We start from the raw sequence: 21,941 nt of genomic DNA, 5'->3' as shown, positions 1-21,941 counted from the left end.
AGAGCCTGGGGAGTGCAGATAACCGGAGAAGGGGCATTTTTGTCATGGAGACCAGTTGCAGGATGAGAGGCCTGGGCAATGAGGACTGGGATTGCCAACGTGAGCAAAATCAGCCTGATTCTTAGCAGACTGATAAGAGAAAGAGAAATTGAAAGGGATGGAGGTCACAGCCTCAGAAATAGCAGAGAAGTCTGTCCACCAGAAAACATTTTGTCCTAAACTGGGACTTTAAATGTGATTGTTTCTCAGTGGTCAGCAAATATCTGTGAAAATGTCTGATCGTTCTGTAATGCTGGTGTTCAAAAAGGATCACAGCCTATTCATGCTATCACTTACTGCCTTAGCTGAAGTGACCGCAATGTCCCTATTGGTGCCAAAAATAAAGGCCTGTTGTTTAACCTGTGGATGTCTGTGTAATGCCGTGCGATGAGTTTCCAGTTTGTTTGTCATTTAAAATCTAGAGTATTTTTTAATGGTGTTAAAATATTTAATAGGATTAAAATTTGCAGCCCTGTTTACATTTTTAAGCTGCGCACAGAAAATGTAAGGAATGATATTTCGAAATGCCTATTCAGGCTTTATTCAGAGGTATCGTGTGTATGTGCTGTAATTCAGATCTTAATGGCAGGATAGTATTCAGGTGTTTTCAGAGGACCCTAGTGTTGTTTATTGTTCAGAATACGTCTGATCTGAGGAGGAATGTGGCATACGCAGTGAAATATGCTTCCTGGAGAACCAGCAATTTGTTGTAATGTTTGAAAATTGGGATTGCAGAGAGGGCAAGGATTGCAGGAGGGATGGTCTCGTAATTAAGACTATTGAAGGATATCATGGAAGATATGATGTGTCTCTGCCTACACCACTAAGCTTCTGTGTGATCATGTCACTTCAACCCAGCATTTTTCTTTCTGTACTCTTATTTTGTGTGTCTCGCTTTCTGAGTGCCTGACTTGGGGTTCTTGAAGAAATACTAAGCACTCGCAGCTGCAAAGGAAGCTAGCATTTGGTCATGTGAAATGCTGTACAATGCTAAACATTCTGGAAAAGCAAGTCCTAAATGCCTCAGATTGTGTTTCTGAAATTAGTAGATACCTTTTGCCATGTGTTTTATGTGCCTCAATTCCCTATCCATAAAATGGAGGTAACTTTGCTGCCTTATCTCACAAGAATATTAGGAAAATAACACAGTTGGCATTTGTGAAGCATTCAAGTGCTATATACTGACATGTGCTATTGAAAAGCCATTCTGTCTTCGGAACAAGGTTTGAATAGTGTACAATAAATACGTCAGAAAAGTTCAGAGTAAACAGTGACAAGAAAACAAAATACTGAATAGCTAGTCACTAAATGAGCAGTGTGCATCCTCTTCACTGAATAAGGTGGGGAAAGAAGAGTATATGTGTCTATAATGAAACACTGTATCATAACAAATACATCTGTAAAAGCCTAATTCAGTCCCACCATCCAATCTGAGGATCTTTAGTTTTTACTTGTCCTATCTGAGTCTTTGCAAATGTATATTCTTCTATCTATTTTCTGTTTATAATATATATTAGCAAACAAACACAGCATTGACTAAGAGGCTGTATAAATATCAAATATTTTTTTTCTTTTGACCACGCTTTAAGTCCAGGCCAGTGTGGCAGGGTTTACGGTTGTTCCCTATCAGTGATATTAGTTAGTCCCTGCATAAGATGAGTTTGTTGAGTCTCGGTTCTGTTTGCTCTTCATCACCTTGCTCTGAATCCATTTGGCAGACTTGGCAAAAGGGTCAGGAATTGCAGGAGGAAGACAGCAGTACTGCATTTCCCCTAGAGGAAGCCACCTCTCCCGCTCCCCGGTGAGGGCAGAGAGATGCTAACAGTGAGTGGAAGAAGGTTGGATTAGTTCACTTATCTCTCCGCCTCCCACATACCAGGTAGCCTGTACCCTGCTAGCAGAGTACTGTACACTTTTTTGGAAAGAAAATGTGACTGAAAGATTTGCCAAGTGCTCCCCTGCACTTCCCAGCTTTTCCTCGTCCTTCGTTTTCCAGTGATTACAGCTCCCCTCATACAATCCGAGTTGTACATTGGCTCTTTCCTAGCAAACGTTTTTCTCGGCAGACAAACAAGATAGGCACGTGCTCTAGTTTATATTGTGTTGATGTAGAAATGAGGCATCATGGACCACAGTTCACATCCACAGCCATGCTTAACCTTCTTAGGAATAAGGGAAGAACTGTAAGTGAAGGATACCATACCACGGCACCGATTTTAATACAGTGAAATGTAAAAGCTGCATAGCTACTAAAAGGTATATACGGGAGGTGGGTTTTGATACATAAATTGTGCTTCATAGGCAAAGTGCTACAAATAAATACACACATTTCTCCTATTTCAACACTGAGGTATGTCAGCTCACCCTGGGCGCAGGCTTTCCTACTCCACGTGCGTTACTTTATGCATTTCCTTCCCTTGGAGAAGACAACAACCCAGCACACGTTGTTCTCCCTGCGCCGCCCACAACCAAGAGTGGCCGGTGGTAGGAACCACTTTGGAGCACCTCTCAAGTTATGTCTAATTGCACAATCTCAAAGCAAGCAATGAATTGAACAGTCAGCCCACTGTAAATACAGATATTTCTTATGCTTTTTAATTGAATTCTTATCCTATGAAAGTTACAAAGGTATTGAATAAAAGGCAGCTGTATTTACATGTTGTGAGAAAAGCAAAAACATAGCAAAAGCAGAGAATAATGATAGTCCGCACAGCCTCCTAATGTAGTTTTGCAGCCATTACTGTTATCCTGTTCCCTTCAGAAGTGTGTGCTTTTTAAAGGAAGAGCCACACAGTTTAGCCTTTGCCTACTAAATCTTTCAAGAAATATGCTCCTTCCATGATACCAATTTCATAAATTATTGCACTGTGTAGAAGATGCTCAACTGTCTCATCTGACCAGCTTTCAGTACCTCACTGTCCAAAAGCGAGCCGGTAATTAACCAAGTAAAGCCTCAGTTTTACATTAATTTTCACCTTACTTTACAAAAGCTAAATGGTAATGTCATGTCTTTTATATATCTCCAGTGTAAAAGATCCTCAGAGGGAGAGTTGAAATATTTTTGTCATAGTTGAAAAATAAGGTTTATTACGCAAGGACTGTGTGCTTGTGGACAACCGTCTAACCTGTGTCTCAGTTTCCTCATCCGTAAAATGGATGTAATGTTCCTACAACTCACAAGGGATGGCAAGGTTTGATTAGCATATATGATTGCCTTACACAAATGCAGCTACTATCACTGCTTGTTTTTATTAACAACTATCAGTAGAATATGAAGAAGAAATATTTAGCAGAATAGTGCTGCAACCAGGGTGAGTCCTCTCCATCTTTTGACCATCACATCATTTATTTTCAGACTCTGCCACAAAGTATGCATGTTCGAAATAAAACTATACTTATATTGTAATGCCGTAGAAATCAAAGGATTTGATGTAGGCATTGACATACAGGCAAAACACTTGTTTTTAAAGGAAAAATGCCCATAGATATAATTAAATACCTTGAGCAAATTTGGATTTTGTTTAGAAAATATTCATGAGGCAAAAAATCTATTCCAATTTACAGAATCCAATATATTGAAAACATACAAAACTGTTTCCAGGTCAGCCTAAAAGAGTGTCTGGGAAGTGTTTTATTTGTGTGAGTAAACATTGATGGGTCAGGAAAAAGGCTGCACTTTGAAATATGCTATGGAAAATAAATTCTACTGCAATTATTCTTCTTTTTTCTTCCCTGTTTTTCCCTCTCTCTCCCCGTCTCTCTCTCCCTCTCCCTCCTGAAAATCTCCTGCCACAGCGACTGCATTTGCCTCCAGACTTGTCAGACACAGTGAGCCGCGCAAGCAAACAGGATCTGGCAGAATCCGCCAAACTGCTGAGCTCAGGATGTGGTGCTATGGCCATCGGCAAGAAGCACCTGGACTTCTAGTGATTTCTACTTAGCAGTTTCACTCAGTTTTATATGACACTCTAATTATGAGTGCTAATGACTTATATAAATATTTTTCTTAATGATTTGACCCAGCAGTCTTTAAAAATACATGTTATCATATGGTGCCGCCTTTTTTTTTCTTTTTTCTGTTCTGGTTTCTTTGTACTAATTTTGGGCTTGTTTGGATTTTGCTTTTTGTTAAAGCTTCTGTTATGTTGGATCCTGCCATTGTTCTGCTCGACTGGAAACGTACAGTATTTGGTTCCTTTCTTTAAAATATGAAAATTACTCTTACCCTTTCATTTCTAGATGTTTTTTTACAATAAAAATAAAGGGATATTTTTCCCAATGGAATTTTTATATACTTACATTTGATATTTTGTATGAATAATAAGTTAAGTTGGATGGTTTATTGAAATAAAGGAATGAAACTGAGCAATTCGTTGTCACGTGTTATTCTGAAAGCAAACTAACAGTTACGGTTTTAAAAACATTAATTTTTGTAATTGAAATACCATTCTTAAATGTAAGGAAATGTTTACATTAGTTTATTAAATATGTAGTAATAAATTTAAAATATATAAGATAGTTTTTATGATTTGACCCAGCAGTCTTTAAAAATACATGTTATCATATGGTGCCGCCTTTTTTTTTCTTTTTTCTGTTCTGGTTTCTTTGTACTAATTTTGGGCTTGTTTGGATTTTGCTTTTTGTTAAAGCTTCTGTTATGTTGGATCCTGCCATTGTTCTGCTCGACTGGAAATGTACAATATTTGGTTCCTTTCTTTAAAATATGAAAATTACCCTTTCATTTCTAGATTTTTTTTTACAATAAAAATAAAGGGATATTTTTCCCAATGGAATTTTTATATACTTACATTTGATATTTTGTATGAATAATAAGTTAAGTTGGATGGTTTATTGAAATAAAGGAATGAAACTGAGCAATTCGTTGTCACGTGTTATTCTGAAAGCAAACTAACAGTTACGGTTTTAAAAACATTAATTTTTGTAATTGAAATACCATTCTTAAATGTAAGGAAATGTTTACATTAGTTTATTAAATATGTAGTAATAAATTTAAAATATATAAGATAGTTTTTATTCTAATATGCCAGTAATTAAGAATGGTTGTTTTTTGAATCAGAATATATTATAGATAATTACTTTGCCTTGTGGCTTACTACATGCATTAAAATGTACTTGAATGGAATTTACTAACCATAGAGAAAAGAATTGATTTCCTTATGTAGTTCAGAACGGTAATCCTAAACAATTGAAGTCAGCACTATGAAATTATGTCAACAGACATAATTCAAGATTGAAATTCAAACCGACAGCTACATTAATGCTAGAAAACCAGAAGAGTGCATTTGAGCTTGGGGAAGGGTATCACAGCATGCTGGTCTAAAGCAGGGCAGAATATACAAGTAATTCAGGCTTCCATACCCTCAGATACACAATTCGTGAACTTTGTATTGTATTTTGTACGTACCTCTGTGTATATCTCATCAAACAGAAGAACGGTACAGCAAAGCTGACCTGTAAATTAAAGTGGTTTGCATTCTTTCTTCTGAGGCTGACTTCCATTTTGAAAGGTAATATCTTCTTCTCCACAGAACTTCCAAGCCACCCAGCTGTAAGATTGCATTACAGTTTCAAAATTTAGTCTTTATAATAGTGTATTACATGGCTGGAGTGAAATTGACTCTTCTAAGAACGTGTTAATAGGATGCAATAATGGTAACTTATTTTGATGGGTTTGGAACCAAGAGTTGGTTAAGTGGTTTGCTTTTTTTTTCTGCAATCCAGGTTCTACTTTATTTTTTTCTTGACAACGCTGTGTAAAACAAAGACATAGCTTTTAAAACTGTCTAACTAATATGATGAATGTCAATCACTTAAAAAAATCCACTGTAGCATAAACACATACTGTATACAGCTTTTATTCTGAATTAGAATAATTGAATCAATGACAGTGATTTGCCAGGATGTCAAATCTATCCATCATATCCTGTCACTACCAGTTTATTTTTTGTGATCAAAATCAAAAAGACTACTATTTTGTCATCAGCTATTTCATTAGTAGTAACAATCAGGTTTTCTCTTCTATATTTTTTAGATATGCCTGTTACATTTTTTATTTCTAAAGACACAAATCCTTTTTAAACCTTTTCAAAATAAAGTTTCAGAACTGAACTGTCAGTTTAATAAAGCAAAAAGACATCTACTTTCCTATGCCAATATATTTAAAATATTATCATTGATGTCTCAAACATTTTTTCTCCTTTTGTGTTTTGTGTAACATTGAATGGAAGTTCTCATTAGATACTTAATTGTGCCTTTTGAAAGCATGAAACAATTTAAATACTTAGGCTAAAGTGATTTTTAACAACGGTGAAGTTTTACATAGTATGTCTTTTTAATGTAAATAACACAAAACACGGTATTTCTTTGTGAAATATAAAGTCACAAGACATAAATTGCTACCAACATACTTAAATAGGTCATTGACTTAACATACAGGAGAGAAAATATCATGAAAGTCACAGTCGATTTCTAGTTAACATATTAACTGAAAATTGTTAACGACTAGCATGTGTATTCCACATATGTATATGTCTATATGTGTGTGCTATGCATTTATAAGACTTCAATTTCAAAAACTTCAGTAGGTTAATATTAAAGCTGACAAATATTTTGAATAATAAAGGGAACTCCTTCTGCAAATCTGGATTATTTTTTTTTTCTGAGTCACTAAACATGCTTTGTAAAATAAGTGTTAGAGTATACAGATGTACAGTGTGGTTTACCTAAGGCAAAAACATGGAGCAAAATTTCGCTTTTTTCCTTCCAAAATACCGTATCAGTTACAGCAACATATGACAGTGACTTGGCTAATCCAGTAAACTGATAAGTGAAATAATGCTATGTATGTGCTACCTGATAGTATGTAGATATGTAGTAGATATAGTGTAGATTTCATTTACTGCACCAAAAGCAATTTTGACTTGGGAAGCAGGAGAAGTGTTTACATGGTGGCTTTTTGTGAATTTTCCCCATAATGACTCCGTGACTGTCAAGCTTCTGTGTACAAAACAGCCTTCGGTTCTTTCTTCTCTTGATTTGAAAACAAATATTTAACTAAGGGGTGCAGCTCAGGTAATCGAAGAATGGGTGCAGCCTCTTTTAACAGGCTGTTGCAATGTGTTACCAGCTTCTTTTTGCATCTTCAGAGCCCCCTTGTTGGCTTGGATGGAAAATCTGTGCGATCCTTACTTGTGTTTGGAGGGCTCTTTTCCACAGAGACTGCAGTATGAGGTTTTTTTGTTTGTTGCGATTTTTTAAGCAGAACTTCCTACTTTTTAGCAGACTACAAACTGAAACCACCAAACTCAGCTGGGAAACAATAGATTCATCCCAGAGAAGACGTTCCCAATTCAGCACGAGAACCTGATCTTTACAGAATTGTGACACACAGTCAAGAAAGCAGTAATGAAATTTAAAACGTTGTGTCTTTAATATGTCAAATAAGAATTCTTTATATAATTTCTGTTGTGTTGAGGTTTTCAAGATATAAGTATTTGGAACATGAGACGAATATTATGTATTATGATAGATTAAGTCTCTTTCTATGTTTGTAAAGAAATTTCAAAAGCAATTTCAAGGATGCAACTGAATTCAATTCTCTGTTAACAGTAGCTACAAGCATCTGAAAATGGGCATTCAGCTACTTCAGATTTGATACATATGGTAGTACGCCACTGGTTTCATCTTTAAATTTAATATTGTATTAATAAAATAGTGATGTTCCAAACACAGCTTTTGGAAAAGTGCAAAAGTCTAACTTACAAAAACCCTTTACTATGCCAATATTGGAAAGTGAGCTATTAATCAAGTTTCTCTGAAACCACAAGGTTGTAACACATCCCTTTAAAAATGTATGTCTATTACAAGTATTACACAGAAACATATACACACGCACACATATTAAACCAGTGTTTCTCCAGCATCATATATTAGAAATTTAATAAAGTGTTCTTCTTTTGCCTGTGCTGGAGAAACGTCGTCCATAACTACAGAGCACAACAGAAATAGGAAAGAAGATGCTTTTATGCCTTTTAAGAGGTGGTGGAAGCAAGTACTATCCCCCATGACATCTCTTGGGGTTTTTCTTTTCTCTTGTGAGCTACCTGAGTGCAAGGAAGGCCTACATTTCCTTTTTTTAATCACATTGAGCACATGATGGTGCTTATTCAATAATAAATGTACCTGTGTAGAAAAAGAATGAAAGTGAATCCTCTTCATCTTAAGAAAAAAAGGCAACTCGAATGGAGAAAAAAAAAGAAAAAAATCCACCACAATTTTTTTCCGTTTCTAGTCTAATATAAGCAAATGTTAAGCTCATTTTTTTTCCAAAAATGGTTCATGACTATAGTGGATGCCTACATCTGTATTTCAGCATCTGAATGGATAGACAGATTTTCAGGAGTGTTGAGCATCAAGCATCCCAGAGCATCTGCTGAAAACTTGGCTGCTTACTTAAACTTCACCTTTAAACAATTTTGAAAGTTACTAGGGACATCAAACTAATTTGCAGACCTTTTTTCATATCAAAATGAAGACATCTTTTTTGCTTTCTGTATTTTTTTGCACATGGATTTTCTGGTGCTGTAGAGCTTAATCTAAAAAAATCTTCCAGAGAAGTCAGTGATGATTTAGACCAGGAGCAAGGTGGTGGGATTAGGTCCAGTGGATCTTTTTTAAAATGTTAGGAGATCTAGAGAATTTATAGCTGTATATTCCTCTACAAAAAAAAAATGTATTTTAATGTCTTCTGGGATTGAAAGTAAATGTTAAATCCAAAATGTAGCAAGAATCAAAAAAGAGTTCTTCACGCTATGCTGGCAGAGTTTGAGTCTGAACATTCATGCCCTCAGAATACTCCCAGCGCTTACAGCATCGGAGGCATTCTCTTAAAAAGTCTTGAAAAAGGCAAATTTTGGTGCACTTTCAGCTACATTTTTGGAGTCAGGTTGGAGCAAACTGCACTAAAGAAAGCTCTTGCTGAAATTTCATGGGGCTAGACTTACGGAAGAACAGAAATGAGGTATGAGTTGGGTTTAGATATGAAACCAAGAAATTTTCAGTGCCAATATTTTGGGAAAGCATATTGTGCAGAGAAGAAGCTGCAAACTTGTGTAAAATGTGTTGCTTGAGTGAGACTTTTCTGCAGTTCTTAGTATCTGTTTATTTATATTATCAAAGTATTTCAGAGCTACTACTCATAGGCCAGGACTGTTTTGTGCAGGGCATCATTCTTGGCCTGGGACTTGCACCACTGCAAAACAAATTTGCCTTCCTGACCTATTTTAAATCAAGAGGACAGGGATCATTCCAGCGGGACTTGATGCCAGTTCTAGCCCCATCGTCTTCAGCTGGCAGCCATAGCTGGAAACTGCAGCTCTGGCACTTGATTCCTGACCAGGGAAGTTTTAATGGGTCCATTTCCTCTCCGGGCACATTCAACATCTGTATGGATCCAGCAGATGAACTGGTCAGACAACAGATGTACATCTGCTATCCATCGTGTATAACGAAACTCCTGCCAACAGCATGGCCTTGCACTTGGAAAAGCTAAACTAACGAATAAAGCTGAAGTCAGTCAAGACCAGATAGAGAGTGACAGGCGGAGGAAAGCATTTGGAAGAATTCTCCAGCATGGTGAAATTTCCTTTTATGGTGCTTCCCGGCCTACATCCAGGATAGCTCAGCAATTTTGGAAAATTACTTGAGCGAGAAGGAGTTTGACAGTACACTCTTGGAGACAATGGAGTAGCAAGTCCGTCTGTGTGGGAGACAGAGCCTTCCCAGGAGCCACCTCAAAACTGAGGGGTTCTTCCCAACCAGCAAAGGGTCGTAGGTAGGGAGCTTCAAACATACACCATCAATACGCCGGCTTCAGACAAGCAAATAAAACTTTACCACAACAAAACACTGGGGAAGAGGATGGAAGCACAAACGATATGGTAGGTAGGCACAATTACTTCATGCATGACAGAAAGTACAGCAGATAGACACAGTAAAAGAATATATGCAAGGGAGCAGAACAGGGGGTCCATTCTGCAGTCCTTGCCTATAGAAGGATCTATGAAGTTTTAAATGTCTCCTTGCCCAAACAGGTGTAAATCAACAACAGTTCACGCAGAGCAACTGAGTCATAACTCAGAAAATCATCAGACCCAGCAGAAGCTTAGTTTAAGTAAGAATCAAAGGGTTTGAATGCATATTTTGCAAAGTAACAGTGTTGACTTAAATTCAGAGAAATCAAAGTGGACAACTTGCTTCTTTAAAAGCAAAAAAATTATAAAATTTAAATGACTGGATTTTTATTTAATCCAGTCTGACAGAGGGAGTTTTAAAAATAAATAAACCCTCCCCTGCAGTATTTGAAACACAAAGCTGCAGACTACAGACTCTGAATATGAATCCAATTTTGTGGAGAGAAATGTAAAGGGTAAAACATAAACAGTTACAGGGAGAAATATAAATTTTCTTTGCTTGTGATAAGTTAACATATTTATTGTAACAACCTGAAGGTGTTTATCTGTTGTATGCAGTTCCATATAAATCAGTCCTTCTGTTGCCCTATATGTAATTTCTATGGAATAACTGTTCATAAACTTCTCAAAATCTATCGGCATAGGCCTGACCTGAAGGAGGTTATCTGTGAATCTACACACTCCTCTGGTGCAGCTGGAAAAGCTCATGTGTCCCAGGAGAGGAAAAACTGCAATTCGCAACCCTCACCGATTTTAGCTGCTGGAGTGTACGTGAGGTCTGTCAGGTGCCTGGAGGCAATTGCAACCTCTGCTGGAGGATTTCATGCAACTTACAGCTCCTGTCAGGCACCTGAAGGTAACAAGGATCCTCCTGGGTCGCTCACAAAACGTCTGCTCACCATCTCACCCAGCTGCAATTCGACTTAGCAGGTCAGGCTCCAGCGCCTGAGAAACCATAGACCTCTACTGGCCCAGCAAAAACAATATCGTGGTCCTTTGTGGGGGCAAAGCAGCTCCAGCACACAGCCCACCAGCATCAGACATGCGTTTTCACCTTCACCCCCTTCAAAATCACGATCGTCTCACCAGGGATATTACCTGGTGGGATATTACCTAGGGGGAGGAAGGGAACAGTACGGAAGGCCCTGAAATTCTCAGTGTGTTAAAACATAATCATTGGAGGTTCTCAGTGAAACTTAAGGGAAAGCAGGTTGCATGGGGACTTTTCTCTAAAGGGCCATCTTCAAAAGAAACAACAGGGATTCTGGCAGCTGGAGGTTTCATGAAAATCTGTCACACATCAGCTGTACGTGTTAAAAGACTGATCAAATGGTTTCATTTCTTTGAGGTTTCATTTCTGCAGCCCCTATGAAAACACCTTTGTCTTCCACACGATCGCTATTGCAAACTGTGTTAGAATAGTAAACTATCCTGAGTAAGCTACCCTAAGTAATTGTCTGCTGATCCACTGGGTTTTTCTTTCTTTACATCTAAGAGAATATTAGGGGAGGAATTAATTTAAAATACATTCTAAAGCAAGGAACTTGCCAACCTGGCTCCTATCCAAACTGTACTATCTTTACTACCACGCATCTCATGCAGATTGCTCCATCCTCTGCAAGAACTACTAAACAGATAACATATGTGAGAGGCTTGCCTAACATCATTCTCCAGCAGTAATCCAGGGGAGATATATTCCATGCTTTGTTTTCCACCCAAAGAGGAGGAGCATTTCTTCTGCCTCTACCATGCCGTGCAGGGCAGGGGCTTCAGGGGTCCCTGCACACTTCAGCCAGAGACACACTCCTGTGGCTGCCTTCTCTCTGCAGCAAGACATGTAAATACTCACTGTCTGAACAAGACCAAACAGCCATCACAGACTCTACTCTCACATCTGTAATTCATATGACTATTTCTAATTGAGGGGGGGGGTGTATTTGGGTATTTGTAGGTGCCAATCACACTTTTGATTAGAAAGAGGGCTGCAGGAGCTCATTAAGCAAGCAGGTGTCTTGTCAAAGAAGAGTTATTTAAAAAGAAGATGCTACACCATTCCCAGAGCAGAAGAGCCTTATCAACTGCACATGGAGCAATGCTCAACTGCTGAAGCTGAGGACAAGAGCAAATGGAAATGAACTGAAAAAAAAAAAAGAAAAAAGAATGATAAATTTTCAGTTTTCCTAGTGCTGTTTATACCATGGAAATGCAGAACAAATTTAAACCTTAGCATAACTCTAAACCTGCACATATTACCCAGAGAAAATGAGGTAATATTTTTTAGTCATTAATACCAGAAATATCAATTAAAAAACAAAAAAGCCAGACACCTCTGGCCATGGAAAGGGAATGAAATAGGACTACCAATGGCTGGAAAGCCTGGGGGAGGTGATGTGTGTTATCGGTCCCAGGTTGTTCTTTGCAACTGTAATTTTGCCCCCAAAGATAAATCCCATGATAGGCTGCCTAAAGTAAACCAGCCTATGTGGGCATATTGCTCACTTAATACATAAAAACCTAGCTAAAAAGAAGCGGTGAAATCCCCTTTCTGTGTTGCAGCCTGGGTGAGAAAGCAGCTCTTTCTGCCTCCTGGAGCAGGGCACACGCTGACTCGTGCTTACCTTTTAAAAGCAATTAAAACTGGTATCTGCACGGTGCAAGGCAATTCCAACACGTATGTCACCGCATGCATGTCTGCTTCGCCATCAGCGTGTGTGACTCATCATCTGTCTGCTCTGAACAATAACTGTTAGGTTAGCAGCCTTTTCACTTGTAAATGTAAATATTGTATCTAGAACACAATATTTGAAATACAAAATACAGTGTTATTAAGACAGCACTCACACATCAATTCTTGTGTGACTATAATTTGTGAAATGCCTTAGGAGGGGCTTATAAATAAAGTATAAGGTGTTATTATGAAATACATTTTAACCAAATGCACAGAAATGTCTCATTCCTATTGAAATCAATAGCAAAACTCCCACTAATTTCAGTGGTAAAAAGAGGAGAACCTTGGAAATTGCTGTGTTACACTGAGCAATACATTAGAGCAGACTTCAGTCTTTGTAAGTAATACAGCTCTGGAAGAAGAAAGGGGATGAAAATGGGTATTAGAGGGTTCAGAGCATGCTGAAGATTTTCATTTCCCACTTATGCGGCTGGTAGCGGTGTCTGGCGAGGCAGCACATTCCCCATGCAGCCTCACGCAACCCCCTCGCCCATTCGCAGCAGCGCTCTGAGGCCAGTTGGGCTCTGGGGCTGCTCCAGGGCCTCGGCTGGCCCCCAGCGAGCAACTGGAAGCTGGCACCGGTGCTCAGGCATGGGAGGCCCTGCACGCTCGGCCCTGTGCCCTGACCCACCCTGGGGAAAAGCCTCTTGATAGGGCTGTGGATGCGACGTGCAGTGCAAGGCTGCCTGTAACCCGCAGAGCCCCCAGCACGCACAGCAGCAGCTCTTCAAGGCAAGCAACGCTCTGGGGACCACATGCCCTAACTTCTTCCCGATGTGCAGCCAGCCAGGGACTTTTCCCCGCCAACCTCCTTCCACAGGGCACAATAACGAGCCAGTGAGCCAGAAATGTCTCCTCTCCATTACGGCTAGCTACCCTGTCACCAAAGCAAGCTCAAGGTTCACCCACGCACACAACTGCTTTATAGCATTGCTGCGACTGCAGAGTTGCGGGGCTGTGAAAGGCTGCAGCCCCGCAGCACAGCCTGTCCTGAAGAAGGCTTCAGAAGGGGCGTAGAGGGCTGGCAATGGCTCGATGGAGGCCACCAGTGGCTGGACCGCAGGCGGTGGAGCTGCAAGGCCGGGAAAACCCGGGAAGGGCAGGGAAGGGCTACGGGGAGCTGCCTCTGCCCACATATCGGCACCTGCAGAAACAGCAACCACGGCACAAAAGCTCTCGGGGGAGGAAGGGATGGGAAGCTCATTTCCATTCCTGGTTGAGCAGAAGTTGGCATTTAGATAACAAACTACATTAGTAGGTATAAACACGCTAAGTGGCTATATAAATGCTGGGTTTGTACCTGTAATTAATTGTTCCCAGAATTGATTTAGCTACGCGAGAAGGGACCTGCCTATTGTGATGTTTAATGCGATCTATCTGTATCTTATAAATATATAATGTGCATGTGCATGTCTGATAAAAATATACATAAATTAAAAAAAAATCCATGTTTCATTAATATTTGCCAATGGATGGCTTCCAGGTAATTAAAACTACTTAATGCTGGTATAACGAATAGTTATAACTGACCAGTATCAATTAAAAAGAAAGATTTTTCATCTAATGTTTTTGCACATTTTTGCTTGCTTTGGGCTCTTGATTGTAATTAACTATCGTCTCGTGCTTTAAGCGAAGCTGCTCTTTGTCCCTAAAGGATTCGGAGTTTACGTGCGTTTAATCTCGTCTGCAGTATCGCGACTACCTCAGCACCACAACTCTGCTAGTCCACGTTTGCAGTGAAGTGTTATCTGCAGTGACAAATATGCCGAAAGGAAAACATAACCAGCCTAGATAGTATCTTTGCTTTACAAAGGCTGCTTGTGATGCCTGTGCTTTGACTCAAAACTCCCTGCGCATTGGCTTTTTAATCGTGAGATCCCTTTTTCAGCACAGCATCGCAAGTAACAACTGCACCACAATGAGCCAGCTTCATAGATATGGGAATGTTTAGATTTCCCTGCCAGTGACTAAAGGCCTTTAGCTTTCACTAGCCAGTCCCAGCTCGCATTGTTGTTGCCTGTTGATTTGTCTTCTCTCATTATTCCTTGACATGCAGCTCTCCACCCACGCCCACACTAACAACCCTCACACAAAGCGCATTGAGGTATTAACCAGGTTACAAGTTCAATGGAAAATTACACTAAGATTGTGCTGTGTGGCAATATAAAGGGATGGTATTCACTCTCCCAAAGAGCCTGTTAAAAACACAGCTGGGGTTTTTTTTTCTTTTTAAGCGTCCTAACAAAAACAATTTTTAGAAGTCAGGAATGCATATTTGTGTGTATATGTGTCTATAGGTACTTTATGTATAATTACAACAGATAGACACAGGCATGTATCACGTCTCCACCACTGACTGGCACGATGCAAACTCCCCACTAGAAATTCTGCTGGATTCTGGAGTTCATTTAGAGCATCCCCAGAAACCCGAGCTAAATAAACAACCTCCTTCTGCTCTCGGCTGCAATTAGGTACGTGAACCTATCTTCTTTTTGTTAGCCCAAATTACAGGCTGGTGGAAGTGCTGAAAGCCTATAAAAACGTTTCTTAAGGATCCCTCCTTATTGAAAACTGAAAATAAATTCAAAATAAAACTTAATGAGATTAACCTAACACAGTAACAAAATTTGCAACACCACACTATAAGGTTAAAAAGAAAATAGTATAATAAAGGAAATACAAAGGCTTTGGCATGGTTTTTACAATCAACAATGGTTAATTTTGATATGTAGTTGTGAACAACTTCAAAACACTTAAGTTTAAAACTCTTGCAAGCACTTTTAATTGATTAGGAATGAATTCTAGATGCACAAAAATGATTGGACTGTGAACAGTAGTACAACTATATCTAAGAACAATTAACTCTTGCCGACCAAAAAGAAACGTATGATGCATGAAAATGTGTATAAAACATCTATAGAATATTCTTGTCAAATATAAATGAAATTAACTTTATTATAGAAATCATTCTGGGAGATTTCTAGGGAAGACAAATACTTACATTTTGACATAAAACAAATTGGATTATATCGAAGACACAATCTACCTTTTATCTATCAAACTCTTTTCTTCATCGAAGTTCTCTCTTAACCCCTGTTTGCACATAGCTTCAGCCGTTAACAACCTTTGGAAATACCAACAGATATTTTTCTTACATAAATCTAGTGCGTATTGTTCCAGGTTTAATTATATGCAATGGAATGATACAAACTTGGAACATCAATCCATAATCTATGAACAGATTGGTAGAAGTATTCGATATATCTTGATAAAACTCTTAAATTCGTGGCAAAGCTTGTTGATCATGGCTTCTTTTTTTTTTTCCTTTTCTTTTTTTTTTTTTAAAACAACTTCATGACCAACACAGATCAAACATCCATCCAGTCTACATTGTTCTTTTTTTTTTTTCATTATAACATACAAATGCCCATTTACAAATAATACACCAAAATGAATAAAAGTTTGGATACCAAAATGAAGATTTGTTCCAACTGATACAATGCCTTCAGTGTACAAAGGTCCGTGTGAAAGTCTTTTCCATGTGTTACAGCATAGGGCACAGTTGCAGTACAGAAGTACTCCGAGAGCCATTCTTCCTTTATAAAATACTGCTGAACATCCAACTGTTGTCCATATAGTCATTTACGGAATTAACACATGTTTTACTGTAATCTGGGCCAGTATTGAGACATATCAGGTTCACTGCCAGGAACTTGAACTGGAACTGACACTCCAGGGGAAATGAGACCTGAAAATTGAGGGGGAAAATGGATATTTTAGTTTTTCTATACATAGCACAAATTTTGCTTTACAGTTTCACAGATTTGTGCTTGTATTCCGGTAAGTATTAAATCTCACCATCTACCAGCCTGCAGAATCAGGTGGGGGGGGGTGGTATATTTCAAAGACCTATGCACATCTCACTGATTTGTTGTTATAAATAAACTGTCATGCTTTGAGATAAATGCCAGAGCCTCGGCTCATTTGTATCAATTGGGAATTCTACCCAAAATACACTGAACATTTCTATTCTTTTTAAATGTGTCTGGCTTGCTCCTGCTTATGCTGACACTTAGCCTTTTTTACCCTATTTTGCCTTCTTATGCATAGGTTAATATTTCTACGGGTTACCTGCCTTTCCGATAACTTCAAATCTTTAGCAAAAATAGCCGCTGACACAGGCACGGTAAAAACACGCTCGGGTGTGAGTAGCTCCACTGAAATCTAACGTTGAAATAAATGCTGCTTCAGAATTTAATTATACAGGGAAGATTTTGTGGGATGGGGGCCTCACTGAAGAGCTTTCCACTGTACCACTATTCAAATGCCACCTCTGTTAGTCAGCCATCTTTCATCTACCCCTTCAGCGGCAGCTTAAAAATCAGATTTTCTGCTCTAGCCCACAAGGTTATACACTTTTGTCTTCTGCCCGGTTCGGCAGCTACTAAACCCGACAGAGAGACCTCTCCCAGTGAATACATGTGAAAAAACAGATGGCCGGAGCACAGAAGCCGTGCTCGCAAAAAGGCAGGGGAGGCCACTCACCTGTGGAAGTGGTGCCAGAGGTGCCCATCGGCTGGCTGTTCATGTGTGTCTGCATGTGAGGAGGGGTGTATGTATCATAGCTCCGTCCATTCACCGATGGACTGGTGGGCAGCATGCAAGAGTAGGAGGAGGTCTGGCTGGGTACCGGGGGCTATGGGAGCAAAGGACAAAACAGCGTTAAGTATCAGCCGAGGTAAACACCACGTTACGCTTCTCTGGATGGATGTGCCAGCCCTCAGGAGCAGCATACACAAGCAAAAATGAGCTTCACGACACACACCGCCTCCGAAAATACTGACAGCCTCGCTTGCTAAGCGCACACGCTGTGCTCCAGGAGAACCAGCAACACACCCTGCGTCTGCAGGGAGATGCCGATGGTTCAGCTGCCAAATCTCCCGCTCCGACATCGCGTGGCCATCACACCATGGTGGCCACGTAGGCAGGACTTTCCAGAGCGGCTCACACATGCCAGGTCCCTGCCCAGGTGCCCGGCGGTGAATCAGGGGCCTCCTGCTTTCCCAAGGGTCCCCTCCCGTATCAGCCTTTTGATCTTTTGTCATCTGCTCTCAGCCTGCTGCCGGGAATGGCGCCGCCGGCCTCCAACGTCACGAAATAGCGACCTAGCCAACGTCATTTCTTTCCGCGGACTTGCAAGACTCTAACTTTATTTGGTTAATTTTGGTTCAGCAATTAGTAACATAGTAATTGCCGCAGCGAAGGAGTCAGGCTCTCTAATCTGCTCGCCTGTCTCCAGCAGTGGTCAATGCTGTGTGCCTCAGACAAAGCTGTAAAACTCCCGTAATTGGCCAGCACCTTCCTAGGCCAACCCCATCATTAAAAAAGGAGGAATTTTGCATCTGAAAGGTCTATAGAAACAGACCCCAAAGGAATAGATTTCTTCCTAACCCAGCTGGTGATCAGCTAATGCTTTCAGGCATGAGGATTGACAGCTCTTGCAATTCTGGCTTAGCTGGCATAACCACTGATGCTAATCACATCCTTCCCTTTCTCAGGTGTTCCTAATGTGCCACCGCCACGTTACCTACGCCGAGAAGGTTGGATGCCTCCAGCAGCTTATTTGGGCGGCAATTTCCACAATACTGCACCAGTGAGTTCCATAGGTTAACCGCAGGGGTTTGGTTGTTTTTTTTTTTTTTTTCAAAAAGGGTTTTTTCATCCCAGATTTATTGCCTTGTAATTTTGAGGACCTTTGTCTTTTAAAATTTGGGAAAAGGGCTTGTCAGAGCACCAGGTCTTACAGTGCCCTTTCCCTTGTGATTCTCCCAAAATAGGGCATCGTTCCAGAGGTCAGGGAAGCTTTTGGTCCCAGTTTCCCTGCAGTGTGGTTTGACTCCATAACCCCTCGTCCTGGGGAGGAAGAGCCCCCGCGCTCCCACACACCCCAGGGGCTGCCGAGGCCCGAGGGAGCATCGTGCTGTGGTGGCAGCGCCGGACTTACTTGCATAGGCAGGTTATTGGCCATGGTGAAGCTAGGCATGGGCGGCAGCGCACTGTACGTGTTTGTGAGCGCCGTGTCCGTTCTGCCCAACATGGAACCTGATGTGAAAGAGGAAACTATAATAGAATAGACAGATAGATGAACACATTAGTTTAACCACAATTACAATTGGCGATACAGTCTCAGAGTCTCATTTTCCCAAGAGGATGGATGAACGCGAGCGGGTCGGTGGCATTACCGGGGGTGGTCGGTTGCGGGATCGGCTGGTAAACGCTTGTGCTGAAACTACTACTGATGGGAATGTGGCTGGGAGTGTTGCTGGCTTGTCTTCGCTGGTTCCTCAGCTTCTCTTCCCTTCTCCACTTGGCCCTTCTGTTAGAAAACCACACCTGAAAATACAGCGTTTGAGAGACATGAGTCTCCTTACAAGGACTAGAGGCGTGGGGCCTCCCCCACGTAACTCAAGGCCATGCTGATAGAAAGCTGGCTTGGAGCATAGCAAAGCAGCGTGTGAAAGCAAACCCCAGCTGCTGTTATTTTCCTGAAGGAGGAGATGGACAAATACCCGCTCGTAAATAGGGGCTGCCCTGTGCTTTGAGAAGCCAGGAATAACAAAATTAGAATAGTAGTAGTAAAAATAGTAATAGTCATAATCGCACAGCAACTCAGTACCTGTATCCTTGCTTCAGGCAGGTCTATTTTAGCAGCTAGTCTCTCTCTCGCAAACACATCGGGATAGTGGGTCCTCTCAAATTCTGCAGAAGGAAATATTATTGCGTTAGTTGCAAAGAGTTAATGTGGCTGACTGTAAAGTCAGAGTCGTTCCTGCACTGCCTATGCTCTGAATGCTCTTAAGAAACATTGCTGTAAAGGCAAAGCTGAGCTTTCTTCGTGTGTGTGTGTGTGTGTGTGTGTGTGTGTGTTAGGAAGGAGGACGCCTTGCCTGCTGGGGAATATCACTAAGGGGATAGGCAGGCTTGGGTGCAATGCTGCATCTTTCAAGAAGCAGCGAGGGCTTCTGCCTCCGCTGAGGGGGTCCCCAAGGCAGCTCTGACCCTGTCACCAAGAAGCAAAATGGCACGTCGCTAAATAACAGCGGAAAATAAGAACAAAGATCCGCAGCGGGTCAGAGGTGAGGTGCGCCCAGGCCAGTCAGGGAAAAGGGCACCTGCTCCCAGCCCCGGGCAGCAGCAGTGCTGGGGATGGGGAGCGAGTGTGGGGGGCAGGCACGGAGGGCTGCTGCCAGCCCCAGCTGCCAGCCCTCACCTTCCTGGTGTACGGCAATGCGGCCCGGCCGGGGACATGGCACAGTGGCAGGAGGAGATTTATCCCCCATGAGAGGAGCCAGGGGTGTAACACTGATGTTTCGGTATGATCTGTGCCCTGAGTACGTTCCCTTTGAAAACCTTTTAACAGCTTTTCGGTGCATACCGCAGCCATCAATGAGTATTTGGAGCTCAATGAATAAAAGAGCATCGAGGGAGCCACGGGCTTAAAATATATACATATATGTAAGGCACGTGAATGCCATGTTTCCGTTCAGCTCTTAATACAGGCAGGGCACATTTTGCTTTTCTCTCCTGATTCAGCCATAGGAAAATGTCACTCACCTTTCTCAAGGGCTTCGATTTGCTCTTGGGTGAAGGATGTCCTATTTCTCTGCAGCTTTCTTTTCAGCTGGAGTCTCATTTGGGCCTCGTCTGAATCTTCTCCATTAGAGCTGATGGAGTTAGTGTTTTCCCCTCCTCCTTCCTGTTGCGGACAGCCATCTGCAGAACCGAGAGTCGGAAAGTGAAACGCAGGTACCCTTGTTTTAAGATCCCTATCAGAGAAATAACGCGATTGGAAACAAGTTCGGCCATGTTTGCTGACACCCTCCCTTAAAAACGTCTCGGGTATCAAAGCAACATTGCGCTAATGACACGGGTAACACGGAAACATTTCAGTTTCCAGCATTATCGTAAACATCGGAGATGAGGAATTACAATCGCCTGGTCTTAATTTCATTTTGTTTTTCCTCTGGAATAAAAACCGCGTAAAAATACTTCCCCTGAAAGTGATTCTTTCCCTGAATCGCTGCTGAAGTGCCATGGCAGTCTCCTCTGTCTGCTGCATTTATTTACCTATTGCTATATTTAAAATAGTGATGTTCAGTATTTCAGATTATCTATAATCAGTAATTCCTATCTAATCAATTAGATGTTGATAGGTTTGCAGAAAATGCTATTAAGAAACCAAACCAAGCTTGTAATCTTTTTTAAAAAATATTTATCCAGTTTTTATTTGAATTCTGCACAGTCAATTTCATTTTAAAGGTTGTGAATTTAGAAGTGCCTGCATTGTTCTGCAGTTTTATTCAACTATTGTATGAGTGTGCATTGCCTTGACACCTATTACTGAGCACAGCTGTAATTATATCATCACCAAGAACAGGCTATAATTGCTGAAAATGGAATTTTATATTTAGATAAAAGGACTGTCCATTCTTTGTAATGTGTTGCACCAGAGAAAAGTAAGATTTCTTTTAAAATTTTAACATGTAATTTTAAAAGAAATAGTAGCGAGTTCACTAACTAGCTAAATACGCTATTCTGCAGCTGAACGTTTGGCATATCATTTAAGCGGTACATTTTTAATTAGGGCATTTCCACCACTTTTAATGTAATTTCTGTCATTAAACAGGGGAAAGTTTCATTGTGCTCGCCTTTCGGGCGGTGCCAAGGACGCGTCCCGGGGCCGGCCGGCTTTGCGGGGCTCTGCAGGCACCCCGGGCCGCCGTGGGCGAAAGAAACGGACCTTTCTGGCGAGGCAGAGAAGTCGTCGTCCCTAAATTAGCTCTCCCTCTCCTTTCAAAGCATATTTTTCGAGGCGTTTTGATGTCGCATAAAGGGGGAGATGGGATGAGGGACGCATGGGCTACTTATGCTAATTCCCTTGAAAAGTTACGCCAAAAATAAATAGCGACACTCCCGCTACATCCTTTAAATATTGTGGGAAATCAACTTTAAAGTAATATCATTTATAATCGGCGAACAATGGCCCCGGCCTTCAAAGCTCGGGGGGAATTGTGACAGGATCTGGTGGGACCCTTTCAACCACTTTGAAATGTTTTAAAACCCGAACTTTCTCCCCCATTTAAACACAGGGATTCAGCGGCCGTGGTCACCATATGGGCGGC

General features: G+C 40.9%; 2 protein-coding genes across 3 annotated transcripts in view; one reads left to right on the top strand and one right to left on the bottom strand.

Annotated features, from left to right (window-relative positions):
• ELP4 (elongator acetyltransferase complex subunit 4) overlaps positions 1-4,378 on the top strand; it is a 154,819-nt gene extending 150,441 nt beyond the window's left edge. Inside the window, exon 11 of the mRNA XM_009334580.1 lies at positions 3,835-4,378. Coding sequence (XP_009332855.1) covers positions 3,835-3,966 — 132 coding nt within the window. The 3' untranslated portion in view covers positions 3,967-4,378. The remainder of the gene's footprint in view (positions 1-3,834) is intronic.
• Positions 4,379-16,103: 11,725 nt separating this feature from the next.
• LOC103925742 (paired box protein Pax-6) lies at positions 16,104-20,538 on the bottom strand. 2 transcript variants are annotated; one of them, XM_009334504.1, is made up of 6 exons: positions 20,374-20,538; positions 19,436-19,518; positions 19,002-19,152; positions 18,764-18,879; positions 17,305-17,455; positions 16,104-16,507 (listed from the first exon to the last, which is right to left on the bottom strand). In XM_009334504.1, exons 1-6 carry the CDS (start codon positions 20,450-20,452, stop codon positions 16,422-16,424), a joined length of 666 nt encoding a protein of 221 aa, XP_009332779.1. In that variant the 5' UTR covers positions 20,453-20,538; the 3' UTR covers positions 16,104-16,421. The 2 variants fall into 2 exon arrangements, with proteins under 2 accessions (XP_009332779.1, XP_009332780.1); XM_009334505.1 differs by having other exon boundaries at positions 18,764-18,861; positions 20,374-20,528.
• Between the last annotated feature and the right edge of the window lie 1,403 nt (positions 20,539-21,941).

This window comes from Pygoscelis adeliae, unplaced genomic scaffold, assembly GCF_000699105.1.
Source record: "Pygoscelis adeliae isolate BGI_AS28 unplaced genomic scaffold, ASM69910v1 Scaffold171, whole genome shotgun sequence".
Taxonomy (NCBI): domain Eukaryota; kingdom Metazoa; phylum Chordata; class Aves; order Sphenisciformes; family Spheniscidae; genus Pygoscelis; species Pygoscelis adeliae.
The sequence above is the reverse complement of the archived record's forward strand: the minus strand, read 5'-3'. Positions and strand labels throughout refer to the sequence as shown.